Below are 23,501 nucleotides of genomic sequence, written 5' to 3' on the forward strand. Positions count from 1 at the left end.
TTAGCACTTGCCGGTTAAGACTGAGGCAAAAAAGTCATTGAGTATCTCCGCCTTCTCCATCTCTCGAATAACCAGGTCTCCCATTTCGTTCTGTAGAGGGCCCACATTGTCCCTCATCTTCCTTTTATCCCCAACGTACCTATAGAATCTTTATAGAAGCTTTTCTTGTTGCCTGGCCAGATGTAATTCTATCAGGGCTTTAGCTTTCCTAACCTGATCCCTGGCTGCTCGGACAATTTCTCTGTATTCCTCCCAGGCTACCTGTCCTTGCTTCCACCCTCTGCAGGCTTCCTTTTTGTGTTTGAGTTTGTCCAGGAGCTCCTTGTTCATCCATGCAGGCCTCCTGGCGTCTTTGCCGGACTTCCTCTTTGTTGGGATGCATCGCTCCTGAGCTTGGAGGAGGCGATCCTTGAATATTAACCAGCTTTCTTGGGCCCTTTCTTGCAGCTGCCGGCTCCCGCAGGTCCCTGCACTTCCCTGGGGTTTCCCCGGCTCAGGAAACACCCCTGTACGCAGCTGCTCTGCTGCAGGACATGGCTGTACTGGAGCTGATTGCCTCTGCGAGTGACCTAATAATAATAATGATGATGACGAATCTAAGGGATAAGAGTTCTACCTATAAATATTGATAATTTCTCCCTCAGTCCACCTTCCAAGTACTCCTGTAATTACTAATAGAAAATAAGATCAAAATGAAAGTTATTTGTCCCTTTCATATATTTGCAGGGGAGCTTTTCAAGATTTTAGGATGTCACTTAGCACTCATAAGCATCCCTCAAGTTTCTGTATCTCATTTTATAGCTTATTTCAGCTCATGTCATGTTATCTATGAACCCAAAGCTACCTGACCTAGACAAGAGAAACGATGGTAGGGAGCCAATTACTTTTCACCTCAACTGAAAGCTGGGTAAACTCTCTATTACATTCTATTTGAACTACTTCTCATTACTTCAACATATCTTTTGTATCGTAAGGAACCTGGTAGCAAGAAAATTCTACACATCTTTGATATTAGGATTTATTTAACATTAAGAACTTTTACAATTTGCAATACTAAGAGATTTTTCCCTCTCTTCCCTCAAGAACAATATAAGGGGTTACCTAAATATATCCTGTCGTAAGTCATTTAATGTGTTCTTTAAAGCATTTATCAAATACTTGCTTGTGAATACCTAAATCTTTGTTGGATAGGCTCACTACAGGTTTCTTTTATGGGAAGGTACTGGGATAAATAAAAGTTGTGCAGGGTAAGTTAGGTTGGTATACATGTAAAAACAAGACAGAAATGCACGGGTAGGAGGGGATTGTTGCATAAAACAAGTTCAGCAACAAAGCTCTTACCAGGCCTAACTGTACTTATCAGACAAAAGCCTGAGTGAAAGGAAAACCATTAACTTCTGAAAATATATTTACTTTTCAAGAACTGATTTCTAGAGTAAAGGACACTTACTTATGAAGCTAACTCTAAAACCTTTGTATCAAAGTTATTACTTCACCAGAAACCAACTGTCCTCGGGTTTCTGGAAGAAAAAGGCTCTTTCCCCAATCAGAGCTTTAGAGTGTCAGCATCTGAAATTCTACACAACGGCACTAAGGACAATGTTAACTAAACCCCGTAACTGGCAGGAAGTGTTATGTATTTATGAGTAGTTTTAGACTCTGTGAGGCTCAATCTTTCAAAGAATTGAGCCTTTTTACTAATGCCTGAACTTCCCTAGAGCTGACGACTAACTTTCAAACCTAGCTGTGCTGTGCAGCACATTACTACTTCATGAGTAGAATAAAAGAGAATAAAAAAATCCTAAATTACTTGGAAGGTAGGTGCATCAAGATTTAACAGAAATCCACAATGGCACTACAACCTCTACAAATGTATATTGAAGGAAATAAGATAAGTTTTATGAACATCTATTTGTGAAGTTGGCCATCTCAGCAAATAGTATTTCTAAGACTTCAAGGGACTGCTGAAATTCTTGTCACTTCAGACGGTAATTTTCCACATCTCAGTGGAAAAGACAAGGAGATGGAACCACCCATGTGAAAAAACTGAAGCTATGTTATAACATTAAACAAATACACTGATCTTCTAGCAGTAACAGAGAAAGGGAAAGACGTTTCAGTTCTGACCTGTTCCCCACTGCCACTGCGGACTTAGGAAAAAAAAGTACTCAGCATCATTCAAAAGAGCCTGTCTGTCCTAGGAAACCTCTCTTCTAAAGGGCAGCTAAAAGTTGCCTTAGAATGACAACATGTCCAACTGTCCATACTTATTAAATTGCAGGCACTAGAGGGTGACCTTAGAGCTTGACTGGAGTGCAACTCCAGAGCAAAAAAATTCCTAAATCTATTTTTGAGCTCCCTAAATCTACTACCTTCCCCATCTACGCTGGCACATGAAATGGAAAAGAAGACGCAGTACTGTTCTGCAAACATATGAAGTATAACCCATATGAGCCACTACAATGAAGATGGAAGTTAAGCTGTCCTGCAAAGTTATGCTGAATGAAATCCCTATGCTAATTCAATTAAGGGACCGTGAAGTAAGAAAAACAAGCCATCCTCCCATCCAAGCAGAAACTCAAAATCTTAGTCTAAGCTACATGTCAGTGGGAGGTAAAAAAAAGCAAACAAAAAAACCAACCCTCAAATGCTTTTTTAACATACATCTTATTTTCACCTTGTATATAAGCACTGTCAAATGTAGGATTTCTTTTAACAAAACCATTATTTCTCATTTTTAGGTTCAAATACCTAAGTACTGTTGTTACCTGGGACATCAATATGCATGTAATTGATTTTTGGTTTAGTGTCTGTGAATCTTGAAATATCATTGACCAATTAGCTTTTCTCCAATGACAAGAAAGAAATACTGAAAAGTTACTGTCATTGTCTCATCAGGAAATCAAGAAATTTCCTATCTGAATCATGTATTTTCCTGAGTATATGTAAGTCTGTAAAATGAAAATTCTTGGTATCTTGAATAGCCGTCTTTTACAATTCAGCCATATGTCCCTTACACAATTACTAGACAGGGTTCCTAATAAAAAAGAAATTAGAAAGTTCAAAAATGCATTGGTAGTGGTGGGTTACCATAAGTTTACAAAGGATTTTTGATAACGGGAGAATAATGAAGTTGGAATTTACCTAATCTTATTAGTGTCTAACTGCAATATTCAGTAAGACCTGACAACATTAATAAGTGTCAGTTTACATGTAGAAAAAGCTCTATCTTGGCAGCTTTTTTACAGAAGGCAAATGTTGATAACAACCACCCCAGGCTTTCTGTGACCTATTTAAAGGGCCAATATAACACTTCATTGTCCTCTCATGCTGCTGAAGCCTACACAGAAGAATCATCCACATAATAATACTGAAATTAATCTGTGGTATGCTCCCTCATTCAAACATGGTTTGAGAGTAAAAGTGAGGGTTGCTGCTTTCAGCTTCCACTTAAAGAAACGAAAGCATAAAAAATGGACAGAAATGAGAGGTTCCAGCAGCTGATGCTTAGGACAGCGAAGATGATCTGGTGAACACCTGTGTTAAGAAAAATATGTCTGTGTCACGGTGCACTGAGTTTGCAGGGACGTTAACTGTGGTTCCTTCCTTTCTCTCTATGTACTGAACCACTCAGACAGTATTGGTGTAACATTAAAACACAAACAGGCCATAGAAAAGTTTTGTTTGTCCTCTTCTACCGCTAGTGCTTTTGACTATCAAATTTGTATCACTGCTTACAATATGATTATCAACAATGATTTCATTCTGATATAACTACAAATCTAGTCTCACTCTATAATTTTAACTACCTTCGTAGCTTTCGTTTTACATAAAACACATCTCCTTCCATTCTTGATTTTCACAAACAGTGACATTAGTTACTTGATCCAGAATTAGTGTGAGGCTCAGAAATAACCTAGTTGCAAGAGCAGGCTTGAAATCTGATGAAGATTTGTGATCTCCATTTTCCACAGGTCATGGAATTGATAAACTGTATCAGAAAGAAGGGGAAAGCTTCTATTGAAAGACATCACTAGAGACGATTTACAGTAGCAAGAGGTAACTCTCCTCATCAGAGGCAAGACTGACGTGTTGTGAGACTGAGTAAGAATCTATTTTGTCAGATTACAGAGGTATGAACTGACAGCTACACAAAGATTATTATATTATACTAGAAGGAATGCACCAGCTGCTTCTAATGATAAGTAAATACAGGAAAATTACTGTAATAGGTAAGAGTAATGGAACTATAACAGTAACACCAATCTAATTTCCCCCCAAACTGCGACAGATTAGAGCAACAACCTATTAGCACACAGGATTAGCTCACAGAAGAAAATGCTCTGCTCTTGTAAAGAGCAGAGTTATACTTTCACTCTAGTCCACTGCTAACTGGGTATTGCTGCACCTATGTAACATCTAGTGTATATGGTATACCTAGTTGACAAGAAATGCTAACTAATCAATAAAAAAAATTTAGTTTAAAACAGGCACTTATACGAATCCTTTTGGAAGTATGAATGTGACCCTCCATTACAGTGCTCCGAGCTGGAATTCTATTCAAAACCTGCTCTGAAACTGCTCCCCCGTTTTAACATCTAAAGGAACAAAGAAATTATTCATACTAAAATCTTCATAGTCAAAACAGAGGCCTGTGACACCCGTAAATTCTAAGTGTATTAATCAGGTTATACTAAATATTAGCTTGCCTTGAACTCAAATATAAGTGTACTGAAATAGTGTAATCAACAACAGCATGTAAGTATTTTTAACACTGTGGTGGTATTGCCAGACACAATGTGCATTTTACATCAGTATGTAAGCAATGTGAACACCCTGAAGAGGTGAACAAAGACCTGTAGGCTTAGCTGCCTACCGGGGTTAAACCAGAACATTAGTGTTTGTAGATTCATCCTTAATCAGAAATCATTGCTTATTAACATTTCAAATTAAAATTTTCTCTTGCATCCTGCTGTTTTAACATAATACTTCTGTTTATGAATGCCCATCTCTCTTTTTCGCTATCATTCCCAGTTTATACTTCAAGTAGTTATCTCAACTGAGATAAAATCATTGTTTTTCCATCTGGCCATTTCTTTCTCTGAACTGCTTCACTACCTGTCTTAGCTGCCCCTTCTATCACCTCCTACTACCAGTGTTATGCCATCTTTCTGGCCAATCTAGACTTGGAGCTATTTCTCATTCTAAATGCTTTTTCTTTTATTTTTCAATGATATCTAATTAAGTTCTCCCTCCCTAGCCTTGTTCACAGTAAACACTGTTTACCATTTGCCATTTGAACCCTTAATGTCATCCTATCCATGGTCAGCTTCAGGCATCTCAGCAGAGAAACACAATCTTTTATAATGCTATGCACTACGATTTCTTTGGGTAAAAGCAAGATGACTTGCATGGCTGCTTCCTGGAAAGCCTCTTTTCTATGGAAAACAAACAAACAAACCAAAAAACCCAAACTTCATGTAATTTTAAAGCATCAATCCTTTTAAGTAATTCAATATTTGTAAACTTCTGCCAGAGCAACTGTTAGTCAATTACCAGTGCTATTTCATTGGCTGGGTGAGAGATATTTCTTTGCAAATTGTTGCAACTCATTTTCTAAATAAAGAAACAATAAGTACAACTGAAAAGCTATCCAAAAGACATGTTTGGATCTTCGTTTTAAAAAAAAAAAAAAAAAAAAAAGAATTAAACCCACTGTTTTCCTTAGAATGTCTCCTAGAACTTGTCCTCCGCATAACTCCTAAGTAAGTCTTACAAGAAGAAATGCAGAGGTTACATAAAACTGTTGTCTTTTTAGAGTTCATGCATTTCAGACAGGGTATAGTTGAATCACAGACACCTGGAAAGCCTTGCAACCTGAAGTTGCAGTACCATGAATCAGTTACATACAAATAAGTTATTTTCTATTGAGGTACATTTTAAGGAAATGCAGGCAGGCAAAAAATACCTGAATGCTAATTTGTGTGGTAATTAAAGCGCTCTCTTGTATTAAATATATGAAATCCTGTGTTATGAAACTTCCAAGTAATGCTGAATCCAAAATACAAGAATAACTTTTTTACGATTTTTTGTTTTCTTCTATTTTAAAAGGATTTTTAGAAAGACGCAGGAGATTAAAATAACATGAAAGACTGTCATATAGTTAAAAGACTTTATCATGAATCATCTACTTTGCAAAAGAAACTGAATACAACAATCATATGCAACCTTTTTCCCCATACTTTGAGAGGGGCAGTAAGGTAAGTGTGACAAAGTGAGGAAATATTGCAACACACGAAAGTTACCTTCCCAATGAGATACAGAGTTGCTGAAAATGCGTTACAGACCTATAAACTATTCAGCTGAGTGTATATTGAGAAGTCTACTCTTTTTTAGAAACTGTTATGGCAAAAACCTCTATTTTCTGGCAAAATAAGCCTGACTTCACACAGACGATAAGCACATTTTAGCTAAACTTTTTTAAAAAGTTATATTTAACTGAAGAACTTTCTCTTCATTGCACAGCTTGTCAATTTGCTATTACTTTCTCTAAAATATAGAGCAACATATTTCACTCTGTTGCTGCATGCACACTAAAGCATCAGCCTTTGTGCTTCCGCGAAGTGACTTGCATATCTTATCTCCCACTCCTCTGCCATCCTCCAAGTATGCTGCCCTGCCCATCATCTTCATATCTGGTGCTTCCCAAAATTCCCCACAACACTGTCATATCAGCCCTGCTAGACTCATCCTGTTCAGAAGGCAAGACAGTTTCATCTGCTGCAATTTCCCCACTTCTCTTCTCTATGCTGGTTATAAAAGGAAGGAAAAGGTCAGCACACATCACAAGCCAGAAGACATTAGTATCTTCAGAGCATACCCCCAAAACCAGCATAGGATAACACACGAGAAGAGTGTTTTGGGAGAAAAGGCAAGCAACATCATCCTTGTGTGCCTGCCATCCTCCCTCCTAGTATTTCAGAGTTACTCAGGAAAGAATTCCCAGGTACCATCATTCTTCCCTTCCTTCTTCGTCTCCCTATTCTTCCCCAGTGACAGATGGATCTTTGTATATGCTACATTTCCAGCCTGCTCACCAGAATCCTTCGTTTCTACTACTTTTTCCTCCCTCTTTTTATATGATCATTTTGGTATTAACATTGTAAAAACTACCAAAGGAATAACATCTGGACATTACTATTCCAAACAGTGTCTGGCTGTCAAAAACTGCTTCTTGGTTTTACAGATACTTTCCAAGTTATGTGAAATTGCTCGCTTATTTAAAGGCAGTGGATCCATAACTCAAAAAGTACCTGACCAACAGGCATGCAAGAGAAAAATGCAATTAATTTGTTTAGGAGATCTATCTATAGGGCTGTGATTTTACAAATTATTTTGGCTGCAGCACATCTAGCACAAGAATTCAGAACTTTCAGTCCATACCAGTGTGTGTTCATCCACATCACCTTTCTTCCCCTTATGTGGCAAAAGCAGTTTTTCAGAGACACTTCAATAAATGTGTAACTGGTTTTCTTTTTATTCCTTTTTTTCCCCCCTAATTTAAATACCACATATCAAAATTCGGTATTTGCAAATACCAATTTTTTTTTTAAGTTATTTGCATATCTCTCAGTGAAACCTGGTTCTCTGGCAGACCATCTCATCTCACATTAAATCTTTAGACAAGGTCTTATGCCCTGCACTACTTTTGGTACAGACCTATAGCTTGTATTTTAGATGAGCTCCCACTTGTGTGATACAAATATGCTATCATTCTGCTGATCTGTTACATTCTGTTTCTGAACACACAGTCCAAAAATAAACCCACAAAACAAGACTGCTATTGTGGTGATCTGAACTGTTGCTCACTCAATCCCAGGGACTCCTGATTTTGCTGTTTTCTATTTTTTTCCTTTTCCTAGAATAACAGCACATTTCTCTCAGATATATTAACTAACATTTCTCTGTTCAGACCGTGTATTATTTTGCCACATTTTGTCTGTAGCCCTGGCTTTTTACTATTTTCTACCCCTACTGTTATTTATTTAATATGCTGTTATTCATTCCCCAGATTCTCATTTAAAATGCCAAATGAAGAAGACTGCATCCTAAAGGACATTTCTGGTTAGCTATCTAAAAAAAAAAAAACCCAAAAACACACATGTAGATCTGTCTGCTCTCAGTGTAACTAGGAATTTAAGTTTTAAAGAGCTTGCCACAAAGACCTCAAACTTTGTAGTAAGTTCCTGAAAAGTTTTGAATTCCTAGGCTACAGTGAGAGCAGACAGACTTATGTGGGGTTTTTTTTTAGATACTAAACCAGAAGTGTCCAGTGGGATGCAGTTTTCTGAAACAGATTATGTCTTTGACGCTAGTTAGTACCCACACTGCCACAACCACTTCAGGTTTTAAGCAATTTAAAAGAGCTAAAATAAGGCAGCATTTTTATTTTTATTGAATTGCTAGTTAAGTACTGGTATCAGTCAATATTAGCTATCAAGTCAATCAAGCAATATATTGGCCTGTATAGTCTATATTCTTCCAGTCAGTAATGAGGGTGTCAGATTGGTCGCTAAGCAGTCAAGCTACCCAATAGTTCCCTATTCCAAATCAAGGGAAGTGAAGACATTTTCAGCTTCCCACATAATAACCCAACAGTTTTGGGATAAGTTCCTTTCTTGTTCTAAGCTCTCCACTTAAGTAAACTCAAATGAAACTAATCCTTTATTTAGCAATCACACGCTCTTACACACCACACATTTACATGTTATTCTTTCGTTCCCTAATTGCAGTTCTCCTGTCATTTGCTAGAAAGGGTAAAAGAAGAAAGAATATGAAATATCTGCTCTTACAAGGCCATTGGCGCTGCTATCCTTGCATTCATGCATATCTTGGACTTTCTCCTGCCCAGACATGATGTCCGCCCAAACATTACAAAGCTACTTAGACAAATGGACTTTTTTTCATTCTAGAATAGCTCATCAGTATAGAGATGAGCATCACATCACATAAGCTTCTGGGCTAAGTTCTACTGCTCAAATCTAGCAGTCATGCAAGAAGGAGACATTAACCCAATGCAAAATATTGTTGCACTTGGCACTGTCATGTTGGTGGCAATAAGAACACATCTTTAATGGCCTAAAACGACTGTTAGCCAAAGTGTTTGTACACTTCGAATGCTGGTGGAGAGTTCACGAAGACATGCATGTTTCATCATACTGTTACACAGACAGACATACACATACATAAACAGCTTTCCACAAAGTGAAGATATGATGCACTGGAATGCACTGAGGTACAGATTAACATTTCAAGACAGGTATCTGCAGTGTACCACTACTGTGGTACAGAGCTTCATATTTCTAATGGGTTGATGTGGACTGGCAACATTTGTGGGAAGACAGTAACACAGACAGTAACATAAAAGAATGGAAGAAACCCACCTTAAGGAGTTCATAATGTTGAATACCATTCACACCAATGTCCGGATCGATGGCAGATGGGACAGAATAGCGAGAATTAATTGCTGTGTTTTCAGGGATAGAGATGTTAATAACTGTTGAAGGGAAGAGGGGGGCATTGTCATTTATATCCTCTATTAGGAATCTGATCTTGACCAGTCTGAAAACTTCATCAGGCAAAACAGCAACCTCCACCTCATAAAAGCAGCGATTCTCACTAAAGATGCCAGAGCACAGCTTCTCTCGGTCTATGCGGTTTGCAGTTGTGAATATCTCACCAGTGTTCTCCTCCACCCGTACTAATGGTACATCACCAGTCTTATACACAAGCTTGAACTGTAGCGGTGAGGAAAGGGGCACATCTGGGTCCAGCGTTAGGTTAAGATCCTTAAGCAAATTGCCAATGAGGACATTTTCAGGCAGTTCTTCCCGCACGGTATAATTCTTCTCCTGTGCGCCAGATTGAAATACAATACAGGCTAATAAGACTGCCAAGAGGTAGGTTCCAGACAGCAAGTCCATCTCCAGAATGACTAATGAGTATTTGCGTAGAACACCAACAGTAGCTGGAAAAAGGAAAAGAAAGAAAGAAAAATTCTTAAAAATTCACAGAATATTGTGTTCTTAAAGTGATGGAGACATGAAAGGAGTACCTCTCCTATAGCAAATAACCTGAACTGTTCGAAAATCCTATCAGTAAAGTGATATTTGACTTAACAATCCTTCATAAAATGTATAAAATTTCTTACACAATTTTCTGCTTAAAACTGTTTACTAAACACCGAGGTAAGACTCTTAGAACTGGATCAGAGTGAATGAACAAATAAATACAAAAATCCCTATTTCCAGCATGAGATTTTCCTTTGCTCCTTAAGAAAACCTCTTCCTTTGAGCCCTCTGCCACATTGTCCTCAATTTTTTTTGTTTCCAAAGAAAAAAGTAGGTAAGAAGTTTGCAAGCCACCATCTGTTGAGAACCAGGTCTTTTTATAACTCTTGCTCAGAGATGGGAAACCAAGAACATTTGTCTTAATTCCCCCCCAAGTTTTGCACTAACAAAATTATGTAATATTTGTTAACAGCAAAGAAATCTGGCTGTTTTTAATACAGGAACTTAAACTGGCAAAAAAATGTTATCTAGATGGAGTCTGGTGAACTTCAGCCAATAATGGGTGGAAATCTGTCTAACACAGGGACACTAATACAGCAATCCCTTTCTTTAAGATGACAAGATCTGATTTGATCTTTGGAAGTAAACATAAATACTAGTACTCAATTCATTGAAATATGGATTTTGTGTCTAAATTCACATGAGCAGTGCACAAATTCCAACACAGAAGGAGAACAGCAAAATATCAAAAGTTTTTGATGTAGAACTAAAGCTAAAAGATTTTTCCCAGTAGGAAGGGTAAACTTGTAACCCTCTCAGTTCCCCAGCTGCTCACCATATTGCCAGATAATCTCCATTTGGATCCTTGTCATTAATTTCTAAGGCAGTTGAGATTTCCTTTGCTTTCTTCAATTTTAGGGGAAAAAAGAAAAAAAAAAAAAAAAGAAGAAAAAAAAAAGAGATAGACTATGCAGCACTAACTTCCCTTCTGGTATGTGACAACATTTAATACATCTCCTGGAGAATGAACTGTTAGAAATTTTGTATAATTTTGAATCTGGTGATGTCTGCTCATATATGAGCTAAGTACTCTGACATACCAGAGATTTGCAAGATACAAATTTGTTCTGGGCTGAAGAAAAGAAAATTTTGCACTTTTTAACCTAGTTTCTGAATAACAATATATTCTCCTCTCAAGATTGTTAATAACCTCAAGAAAGATGGAAGTGGAATGGGATGACTTATAGGTACATACAGATATCTACGTACCTACAGCTGAGAACTTTTAGAGAAAAACACTCCATATATAGAATATGCTGCTTTGCCTAATCTTCGCATAACTCTGCCCTTCCAGAATTTAGGATAATCTAGGATAGCATTTCTGTAAGGTAGATGTTCAAGAGTTCCATCTAAAATTATTTTTTTAGTTAATGACGTTTTAGCTCCTATCAGCTTGGCATCTGTTTCAAATATACCTATACCAACTCATCTACATTCTTTTCATTGTGTAGGTAAAAATGTAAATTTTTTCCTGCCTTTTCTAATTTTATTCTCCCTGTCATAGCATAGATTGATTTACTCCTGCAGATCAAGTTGCAGTGGTTGAAGAAATTACTGAAGCCGGTAATTGTCTTCACCTGTTAGTTACTGACTTTTAGCAGTACCACTTTCAGGGTAATTTAAATTAAAATGTTTGACTTTGCACTGAAACAGATTAGGAACACTTAATATCGCTATTCCATTTCAACTCTGCTACCTTCTTTTGATTGGGAGTAAGTAACAGATAAAGAACATTCCAACTAGATCTGCAAGGTGTATCTTTCCATGTCAATATGATTTAACTGTAAAGCATTTTCTGGCTTTATGATTATACAAAAGGAGCAACATGAAATAAAAATCCAATCCTGTAAGTCTTCACTTATGAAAAAAGGCATTGCTCACTGGAGTAATTCAATTAACCTAAATGAGATTGCTGACATAGGTGAGAACTGGATATGCAGTTTATGCGGCATAGTTACCGCATTACCTGTGGTATTTTAGTAATTCACTGACTTATTTGCAGTACTTTAATAATTCAGTATAAGGCACAATACAACACTAAACAGGCATTCAGGAGTGATGAAACAGTGTACTATAAACAGCCATTTTATAAATCCATTATAATATTAAACTCTAAGTATGTAAATAAGGAAGTCATCAGCAGATCCTGATTGTCATTAATGGTAACACTATGGTAGCAGTATGAGTTTAATGAAAGAACTGTGGCGATATTGTACAAATATATTAGTTCGACTATTCTGATTTATTAACTGTCTTATATTTCTGTAAATACATCTCCAGCAATTGTCATCCCACTAAAGTAATTGCCTGTGTACATTCAACCTGCAGAAAGCTCTTATTTCAGCAAAGTACATTTTTGTATCCACTATTATTAAAATAAATATATTTACAATGTTTCCACGCAAAACACCAATAAAAATGTATGGGTTACAATGAAGAGTTGATACTTAAATGTTCCCCTCAAAACAAAATTTCAGAATGGTAGCATGTTCCGTGCATACTGGAAAGCACTATTCTGCCACTTTTTCTTCTCTATCAGAAGTTAAACTGAAACCCAACAAAACAGGGAAGAAAAAAAAAAAAACCACAAAACAAAACAAAAAGCCACCCACCCTTCATATCCTGATGTTTACAGAGTGACATTTTAAACTTAGAGTTCATTTCTGAGGGGAGGAAATAAAAAAAAAATCCAACCATAAATATAAACCAAATTCCAGTCCCTATGCCAAATTCTTCTGTGACAATGTTGACGTAAGGATTGCCTATAAATTATAATAATATAAACATATAGTCAGGTATGTACATCTTCCAAATAAAAATTTTATGCTATAAAAGAAACTTTTGATTATTAACAAGGTTATTAATGCTATGCTGCTCCTCTCTCTCTAGTTTTGAAAAATTTTAGTCACACTCAAAACAAAAGTTTGTGTTTTATCTATGAAGTTTTACAAAGCAATTTGAGGATGAGTACACATATCGAACAGCCTAAAGAGTTCATGAAAAACTTTCCCGAATCAATTCTGAAAGTTGTGATAGCACCAGTAGATAACTTATATTAAAAATAACCAATAAGAATTCCTATAACCCCAGTTATAACTGCAGTGGAGTTTCTAGGGATTATGAAATAACAACAGCCGGACACAAAGAAGTTTGTCAGGAAAACTGTGGGGTGGAACTTCTTAGTGTTACATTACTACGCATATTTTTATTTACTTTTTTAAATGAAACTAAGTTTGAACCATTTTATTAAAAATATTGTTGTGTCATATTAAAGAAAATACATTAAAACATGGAAATAATAGAACACCATTGTTATAAACCATGTTAGATAAATGTCAACATGACTTTTTGTAATGTCTTTTACTGCCATAGATTTTCCTGAACTACTAAAGGGTACAGACACGTAATAGGCAGAGTTATGAGTTTTAACAGAAAACTGTTTGGTCTTGAAGTAGAAAGGCAACCAACAATGACTTACAATTCTTGAACTTCTGTGGAACACACTATTTTTAAATGGTCTTTACCTGTCTCTCTAAACAATTCTAGGAACAGTTTTGAACCTTTAAAAACTGTTCTAGAGCTGTAGACCTTGAAGGGGAAAAAACCCCAACATGACTCAAATTTTCTCCTAGATATACAGTGAAACATCTTATGCCATGGGGAAAGTATTGCTCTTAAAGCAACCTATTTACATAGTCATAGCTGTATGTTGCCTGTCATTTGTGCCATAGCACTGATAGGAATACTACGGCAACAGCAATGCAAAGAAAAAGAGCATGAGGTACTTTCTAGAAACCAAGCATCACCCTGAAAGACATTTACGAAATAAGACTATTTCTAATGACATACAATATTTAACATGTCTCATATTTGTCTACATATCATAAATATACATAGCACAAAATGGGAGAACAATATAAATACAAATCCAAAAGCAAAAGGAAAGGCTAAAGAAACTGCAAATGGAAATGGCAGAGTCAGACAAAACAGGACTCTAAGAGAAATTGCCAAAAGAGACCACGTGAATGGTAACAGATGGTGGAAAAAGTTAGAGATGAACTAAGACAGACAGACAAGATAAAAATACAAAAAGGAAAAAAGAAAGAACTGGGCAGAAAGGCAGTCACAGTAGTGTGTGGAAACAGGCTTTCTTGATGGCTGGAGTACAGAGGCAAAAAAAAAGAAAAAGTACAGAAGGCTAAATAGAGTAGTCCAACTCTAAAGGACCTTTCATAAGCTCCAGCACTCACTAACACTTTTAAGGTGGTAAAAAAAAAAAAAAATTAAGAACAAATAAAATTGTTTAACAGAAGGTAACATTAAGCTTGCCAAGCCATTTTCCCATCTTTCAAAAGAATGCATTGATGTCTGTACTACTGACTTCTGTAACTAGTAAGGCAAATGGCCCAGATGGACAGGATGGAGGGTGGGAAGGGAAAAAAAACACAATTTGAGATTTGCTCTTTCATCTGAGTATCTATGCACTTAAATATACTTGCTTTTTTGTCCAATATACTAAATATTAATGGCATAATTTAAATACTATAATTGTTCATTACTATCTTCATTTAGCAGCTGCCAAATCATATCTTGAAAAGTAGACAGAATATAAAAACTTTAACTACCTAATGGAGTATGATGTGAAGGTAGAATCTAAATCTGTTCTTTATACATAAGGCTCTACCTGGCCCCACCTGAGTCAGAATTCCTGTAGCTTATTACAGGACTTGACTGCTATTTCTTACTGAAGAGGATCACAGAAAAGTAGTAAATGCAGTAAAGAGTCCAGGTGTCCACTTCAAATGAAAAAGCAACACTATTTCTTGATACCTGGGTTCAGATTTGACTTAAGAGTAGGAATAAATAAGCTGTGGTAATATTTTGTAACTGCTATATCAAGTTTTAAGAAAAAGTATTATAGACTAATTTAAAAGTTTAGGAATATTACATTGAAGTCCAAAACTACATCAATATCCAAATACTGAATTCATAATAGAGAAGAAACCCTGAAACTATCACTCCCATTCTTATCTTCATATTCCTGAACCTATTTTAATTACATGGACAAATTTAGCTACTATACCACACTTTTTCAATACAACATCCCTTTCATTTGCTGCTAATCCACCGAGACTCCTTAAATAGGAGTATTTAAATCCCTGTGTTAAAACAGTGTTTCTCAGAGCAAAAGATCCCCATGACATGGGCTCTATTTGTCAGTCAATAGCATGATTATAATGTTATTTAACGGAAGAGTAAGCTATTTGCAACTATTCCAGCTCACAAAGTCTCCCTCTGAACCGGCCATTGATAATTAAGCAGTTCTATGTTACATGCCAGAGGTTTTGAATTTCTGAATCGTGGTGATATGGATTTCAATTTTATCCCATAGACCTCAGCTGCTGGATTGTTAGGTAGGATCTTTTCTGGTACTGCACATTTTTAGTGTTGGGTGTTTTGCTTGTTTTTTTGTCATTTTTTTGGTTGGGTGTGGTTTTGTTTGGGGTTTTTTTGGCTGTAAGTCACTAATGTAGCTGAGCACAGCAATGTACACCCTTTGTCACCACACGTACCATGTTTCATTTAAGGAACTGGTTGGTTTTGGTGGTGGTTAACTTTTTTAAGAAGGTAGAGACTTTACTGGTATTTCTTACCATTGTTGATGACAATAAGAAACACTGTTGCCTGACAGGAATCCCCCTAATTTTTTTAAGGCTAGGCACAAATGATAACAACCAACCTGAACTCATTTTCACACTCCATACTGTTTCAAACATAAATTATTTTGCAGCCATCAATATTTATCCCCAGGATCCACTCCCTACATAGTATATTTCACGATCATATTCAAAGAAAAAGACCTACCTCAAAGAGAAACAGACAATTTGTTATATTATCAAGGCTTTCAAATTCATTCCCTCATATGATTTTACTCTAAATCCACTAAGGGACTGATTTATTCTTTGATCTATTTTTTATTAGTGTGATGGTACTGACTTCAGTGAGGTTTCTTTAATTTGATTTTTTTTCCAGTGATGAAAAAAAAAGAAACTGGAAATTCTTATCACCAGGAGAAAACAACACCCCACATCCATTTAAGTCAACAAAAGAATTAAGCAAGTGTGAGCCACAACTTGCTTACAGTTGCATGCTCTCCTGATTCAGAGTCTTCACTGCTTTAGAAATAGAGTATTTTTAGGTTGTTTTTTTTTTTTTACTTTTCCATCACAGGGGGTAAGAAATACTCTTCACTTGAAGAAATAAAAAGTTAATGACCAAAAGGCAGATTCTTGCAGCCACATGAAGAAGCAGCCAAGGTGTGGAAAACAAGCAATTGATAAATTCTTAGTGAAACAGAATTCTATATTCCTGATATTAATCTGCAACTAATAGGAAGAGTGCTCATTAAAACTTGTATCAAGATGCTGGAAGCAGTGAACAGAACTATAAATACACAACAGGCAGTGAGCATGCTGAATGGACAAATTTAACTCAATCACATTGATATATGGCAAAAAGAGTAATTTCTTTTAATTGTTTCAAATGAATCCCTGTGAAGCTGAAGTCTTTTTTACTAAAATATTAAGTACAGTCCACGTTTGGGAAAATGCATCTAGCAACCACTCAGCAAACATTTAAAAAATATCTCGAAACTCATTTCAGAAGACTGTGACAATATGCAGTATCAAATTTATTTATATACCGGTAACACTAGGAAATAGATAGCCCTGCTATTAGCAGTGAAAGAGTTTTGCACCAGAGCTGCATAGAAAGCTAAAGGTTGAGAACAGAAATCTTGGAAAAAAGGTGAGGATCTCCCTGATAAGCATGGCTATTTCCACGTTCTTACAAAGAAACACTGGGATACCTGAACAAATGGGGGGGGCCCAAAAAAAACACAAACCCAACACACAAAGCTTTTATAAAGCTACTGAATGTTACAACTCCAAAGCTAACACAACATTGCTCTACAAATTCAAATATGTATTCACTAAAATGCAATGACCGACTTTCAAAAACAATACAAAAAACCAAGTTATTAATGGTATGATTCATAATGTCATTTTCTTAGTGTTTTATTTGTGTTTTGTACACATGAATACACTTTACAAATGAAGTGAAAATTGCTCTAGTTTTGTTTCTTGAAAATCTGTTCATGCCTCAAATCTGAAAATTAAATCTCTGCTAAAGCAAACAAAAGAAAAGTCATCCATGAACCACTGGCAAGAGAATGCGATATCACAATAAGAAATTATGTGAAACCACATATGTGATCATTGGATGTATTTCAACTTAAAACACATTTTTATTCATTTAAAAATGAAAGTAAATCTGATTTTAGTCACTTGTGTCAAATCCTTTGAAATGGCAGTTGTCAAGATCACCTGTTTCATACATAATGCATTTTGCTTTACTACCTCGCTGCCAGTTAATAACTTTCATTATTGAATAGTAGAGAAATACACTTCACAGTGTCTACTAAACAATTCAAGTATTTGTGAATAAGGATAGGAATACTGCTCACAGCTGAATACTATATTGTCTATTACCTACTTATACTAAATACAATTCTGCCTAGAGTCCAGTTATATACGTAACAATATTTCTCCATTCTAGAGTAGCAGAAGTCAGCTGCCTTCTTCCATCCCCCCTTCAGTTCAAAACACAGCGATGACGTAACTACACTAACTTACACTTCTCATTTAACCAGAAGTTTCATTTGTGAGAACACTGTTCCCAAAACTTATAGAAAAAAACAATAAAAACTATATATATTACCATTTTTTCTTTTAAAAAAAGTCCCGAGTTAAAAAAAAATAATCTTGTTTATATTTTGTAATTCTTGTTAAACCCAGGATATCTGGAATTTTGCATCAAATTCCTGAAGGAAAAAAAAAGTTATCCTGGGTGTCAGGATTCATATATTAAGGATTTAAATGATACCAGAACCTTACTTTTTCTATAAATTTCTTTTCCAATCGCTTAAACTTTTATATTTCCATCAGTTTCACTCTGCCTCAGCGTAACATACCCAGAGAAGGCTGAGTATCCTGTGAAAATATGCTCACAGATTTTTGTAATAAGTTCTTACAGTTCTCCAAGCCTGAAAGGAAAAGAGTAGCTGAACTTTCACCATAATTCCTGCTCAGCAAATTATCAGCATGTCTACATAAAACAGGACCAGGAGATTACAGCAACAAAGCATGTATAAAACATATTTTAGTATTTGTTCATTCTGACCTCCCATCAGGCTGTCTGGAAATGGACACTGTGTTCCATTTCTGATGCTGTAAGGCCCGTGAAGTATCATGTTAAGACATACAACATTCATACACTTACGCAGTCCCTAACTAATGTAATTCATTGCTTATCATTGTAATTAATAACTGGCTAAGCATTAAATAACTTATTTTCTTCTTCCTTGGTAAAATGGGAAGAAAATAGTTCAGGCAATTTTACATTCATCCTTGAAAACACTTCACAGAAGCAAAGTGTTTCCTATTCAATCTATTTCCTTCACGCAAAAGTTTATACAGTACAGCAAAAAAAAAAAAAAAAATTTTAACAGTAGCATAGTCTCCATGGAAGTCTTTAGATAAGAAACTATGGTTTTCATCCAGTGGCAGCATAACTACTCAATTTCATATGGGGTTTTTTGTTCTTCTTAAAGATAGCTTAAATGTAAATGAGATTCAAACTAGAAGGTACCAGTCAAGACTTTAAAATATAAAATAAATCATAAAAGAGGTTTTCTATACCTTAACAATTATCTCACCAATTAACAACCTAATCACGTTTGTCTAGAATTGTCACATGTAACATGGATACAATACCTAAGAATACATATTTATAAATAATAAACTCACTCTGGAATCTCTAGAAGTACCATGAACATGGAACTAATTGCACGTGTTGGAAGGAATTTTCTCATAATTTATGTATGGGTCCAAATAGCAGGGAAGCAATCACATTTTTTAGCTAACTAACCCTATCTAAACACACTATATGAATACAACATCGCAGTATGTAATGTAAGACTCACCTAAGAGAACATGATTTGAGAGCAATGCTTTTCAAAAGGCAGAACAAAACCAACTTAAGATAAGTTATATTAGAATATATGGTTGACAGCTGGCTGAACATGAGCCGGCAGTGTGCCCAGGCGGCCAAGAAGGCCAATGGCATCCTGGCCTGTACCAGAAATAGTGTGGCCAGCAGGAGTAGGGAAGTGATCGTGCCCCTGTGCTCGGCACTGGTGAGGCCGCACCTCGAATACTGTGTTCAGTTTTGGGCCCCTCACTACAAGAAGGACGTTGAGGTGTTAGAGCGTGTCCAGAGAAGGGCAACGAGGCTGGTGAGGGGTCTGGAGAACAAGTCTGATGAGGAGCGGCTGAGGGAGCTGGGGTTGTTTAGCCTGGAGAAAAGGAGGCTGAGGGGAGTCCTCATCGCTCTCTACAACTACCTGAAAGGAGGTTGTAGCGAGGCGGGTGTTGGTCTCTTCTCCCAAGTAACAAGCGATAGGACGAGAGGAAATGGCCTCAAGCTGCGCCAGGGGAGGTTTAGATTGGACGTGAGGAAAAATGTCTTTACTGAAAGAGTGGTTAAACATTGGAACAGGCTGCCCAGGGAAGTGGTTGAGTCACCATCCCTGGAGGTATTTAAAAGGCGTGTAGATGAGGCGCTTAGGGACATGGTTTAGTGGGCATGGTGGTGTTGGGTTGACAGTTGGACTTGATGATCTTAGAGGTCTTTTCCAACCTTAATAATTCTATGATTCTAATATAAAACAAAACCACAGACCTTTTATGAAAAAAAAAAACAAACCAGATTGAAACAAAACAGAAAAATAAGATTATAAGTGAACGTCTGTCCACTTGCTGTCCTGACAGGCCAGGTCCTCCCAGACAGGCTTGCCCTGACCCCAGCTAGCTTAAGGGTTTATCACTCCCTCCACAGACCCTCAGGCAGTTTCTAGGAAAACACTTTCTTTTTCCTTACCTGAACACAAAGACAGGACCACCACCTTTAGCTTTTGAAGGTCTTGTGTTAGAAATTGCGGGAAGACCGGGGAAATACCAACGTTTACTAGCTCTAGTCTCACGCCCTCGTAGCTGCATCCGGCCAGGCGGGACCGAGGACAGCACCGTAATGGCGGCACCCGCAGCCCCTGGCCCTCCTCAGCTTGACATTTCCCCCCCCCCCCCCCCCCCCCCCCCCCCCCACCTTCGCGAAGCTCCCCGGGAGCGGGCGTCGCTGCCGGCTTCCTCTCAGCGGGTGGTTCCTTCTCCAGCTGGCTTCCCGCCGCCGCCTCTCACCCGAGGGCTTCCCCCACCGCCTGGTGGAAGAGAGGCATCTGACAAGGTACCCCGTCAAGTACCATTGCCTAACAAACATAAATAAATGGTAAACAGCGAACCTGTTCGGTAGAACCTGTGGCACCGGTGTGTGTATTGTCTTTTGCATTAGCTATGCAGATGAAGAAAACTGGGGCAAAGAGAGGCTGTAATTTTTTGTAAACTTTTACATGAGTGAGCACTTAGAAATTCTTTGCAAATTCTGGCTCGAATTACCGCAGGCTGGCCTACATAAATGCCAGTGTTACATAGGTTCGGGTAGGGAGGTTATTCCACGCTCCCTTTCCCAAAGTCACTTCAGTGCAACACTGTTGGTACAGACTTTCAGTGGTAGGAGGAAAAAAAATCTCTGTATTTAGAGTCTATAAAGCACTTTGGGGATTGCTCAAAGTGAAAGGTGCTGTATACATAAAAGGTGTTAGCAATAGCAGCTGCAGCGTAATGTGGCTTTAGAAGAATTTTCTCTGAGGAAGAAGTGAACCACCCTTTATCCTCTACTAACTATAGGAAATAAATGTATATAAAAGAAAATGAAAAGAACTTTGATAAAAGATTTCTTGTGATTTATTAAGTGGGAGACCAAAAGCATCTGAATTTGATCCCTGCTGGTTATAGTTAAAAGGATTAAGATCAAGCTTTACTAATTTATATCTTACATTAAGGGCATGAATTTATCTCTTATGTTATTATAAGATAGAGTAAATATATATTTTAAATTCAGTCAAACTCAATAATATCATTTGATTATTTCCTTGTGGCACAACTCCCTTTAATTACCTGTTGTCCTAAGGAGGATTTCTCTCCTTACTACATTTGTAGCTTGAAATTACCTTTGTTTCAATATGCTGATACAGTACAAGTGATCAAAGATAGTAATAACAATAATAATAATTTTATACTGTGCTTTCTGCAAAATTTTTTGCACATTATTTGATGTAACTTTCAAATGAAAGACGTATAGCAAATTATGCATGAATTGCAACAGAATTTAACTTAATCCTTTATATACTGATGGAGTAGGATTGAACTTTTAATAACTCGATATTAGCATAGGCATGACTATTAAAGATATACCAACTTTTGAAAGGTGAAATCATGTAAATTTTTAAGAAATTCCTCTTACTAGTAAAAAGTATCATGCCTTATTGGTATATAAGAAAAATACTTCTTTAATTCTATAGCTTATACGGACAAAAATGTGAAGTATTTTTCTCTGTTGTTTTAAAAAAACAAAATGACACTGGAATCATCTAACTGTTCTGGTAAAATACTTTCTAGTGCATAGCACCTCTCATCCTGACAGATCCCCAAACTGCTGTAGAGATTGCAAACACATGGATTGCTTCTCAAAGCACTGAAATTCTGTGCCAGGAGCACTACACTAAAGTGATTCTGGAAAGGGGATTGAAAACTGAATTATCCAGTGGAAATGATGGAGCATAGCTGTTTAGACTTGGGAGAAAGCAGCTACCAAAATTCAGTCGGACTACTTGTACAAAAAATACTCAGTAAAAAGAGTCACTGAATTGGATGAAGCAGAATTATAAGAATACTTTCAAATGTGTTACATCAGTTTGATGTGCAGGGCCTGAATCTGTACTTTAAATTTTGTTTTACTTGTATAGTAAATATGGTTTAAAAAGTGGAGGATCTGGTCAAAAATTTTCTATTAAATTGATTCAAAGCCCACTGAAATCGGTGGCATCTTCTATAGGGTTTACAAAATTTGCGAGAACTATAGCTCTGGAAATCGAATGCCTTAACTTAAGCATAAAGTGAGAGAGCCTACATATCTCAACAACAGAACTTTATTAAATATTTGCATAGACTGTTACATGTCAGCATTGAATATTTAATTTTAGATTTTATTACAAATGTCAGGCCATATCAAAACAATCTATGGTCTTGCCTGAAGCCTGCCATGGTAAAGCTGATGCTTAACAGAATCTCAGAAAACTTGATGTTTAAAGTTCTGCCTAGATCCATAAACTTTACAAAGATACTACAGCTCCTTCACAGACTTGTACTCAAATAATGGAAAATGTGTTGTTTGTATTTCTTCACTGCCTCCTCACTGAAACCTGTCAACAATTAGGATGAAATAAAAGGGGTTTGGTAATGTGGACAAAATATTACTAGCTAGAAATCTGCATGTCCATTGACTCAGTGTGGCCAGCCTACTGTCAATGATGTCCAGACACAAGTGATGTGGCATAGACTCAGGCTTGTAATGTAGAAGAGAAAAGCTTGGGATATTATTTCCCATCCATTCTCCTCCTTCTGACATAGTGCAAGAGGATGAACAGTTTCAAAAGGTTCTTAATGGGGGGGTGCGGGGGAGTCATAACTACATTAATAATGAGAACAGTGTACATCTGTATATCAGAGTCCTGTAGGTCATTGGTGATTCATGAAAAAGCTTTTAAAAATCATATTGAAGCACATTTTCTCACACAATATCATGGGCCTATGATGCGTTTTATCATTACTGGTACACTGCACAGAACATTTTTTTAAGAAAATAGAATATTAGTTCTTGAAACTAGGAATTAGATGTGGAAAAATCTTAAAGGAATAATGTCAACAATGATTAGATTAAAGTTTCAAATAGATGTATATTCTTCTTTCTCTGTTTTGTCTAAAAGTCATGTCCCTACTCCACAAATGCAAGTGAAAAAACTATTTTTGCATATAAATGGAGTGACTTCACCACTTGATAACAGCTTATTATTTAAATGTAAGAAAGATAAAAAAGAGCACAAAAAATACCACAAAACACATACCAGCCTATTAGCTGAAGTAATCACAACACAGAGAATCTTTGAATAACATGGGATTGCATTAAATACTGTATCATTTGTAAGTTTTATCATGCTTCACATTTTGGTGACTTTGCCCGTTTCAGTCAACTGGAAATGACCAAAAGCTTTTTGGTTATTTCTGGAAATTAGATGTTTGTATTAGGGTTGTAATAGAAATTTCATGAAAACACATCAGATACTGTTCCTTTACCTCA

The 23,501-nt window shown here is 36.6% G+C and overlaps 1 protein-coding gene across 1 annotated transcript in view; it reads right to left on the reverse strand.

Annotated features, from left to right (window-relative positions):
• The window catches only part of PCDH11X (protocadherin 11 X-linked), a 93,020-nt gene that overhangs the window by 30,920 nt on the left and 38,599 nt on the right, over window positions 1–23,501 (reverse strand). Inside the window, exon 2 of the mRNA XM_009326627.1 lies at window positions 9,444–10,027. Coding sequence (XP_009324902.1) covers window positions 9,444–9,983 — 540 coding nt within the window. The 5' untranslated portion in view covers window positions 9,984–10,027. The remainder of the gene's footprint in view (window positions 1–9,443; window positions 10,028–23,501) is intronic.

This window comes from Pygoscelis adeliae, unplaced genomic scaffold, assembly GCF_000699105.1.
Source record: "Pygoscelis adeliae isolate BGI_AS28 unplaced genomic scaffold, ASM69910v1 Scaffold216, whole genome shotgun sequence".
In the NCBI taxonomy this organism is placed as follows: domain Eukaryota; kingdom Metazoa; phylum Chordata; class Aves; order Sphenisciformes; family Spheniscidae; genus Pygoscelis; species Pygoscelis adeliae.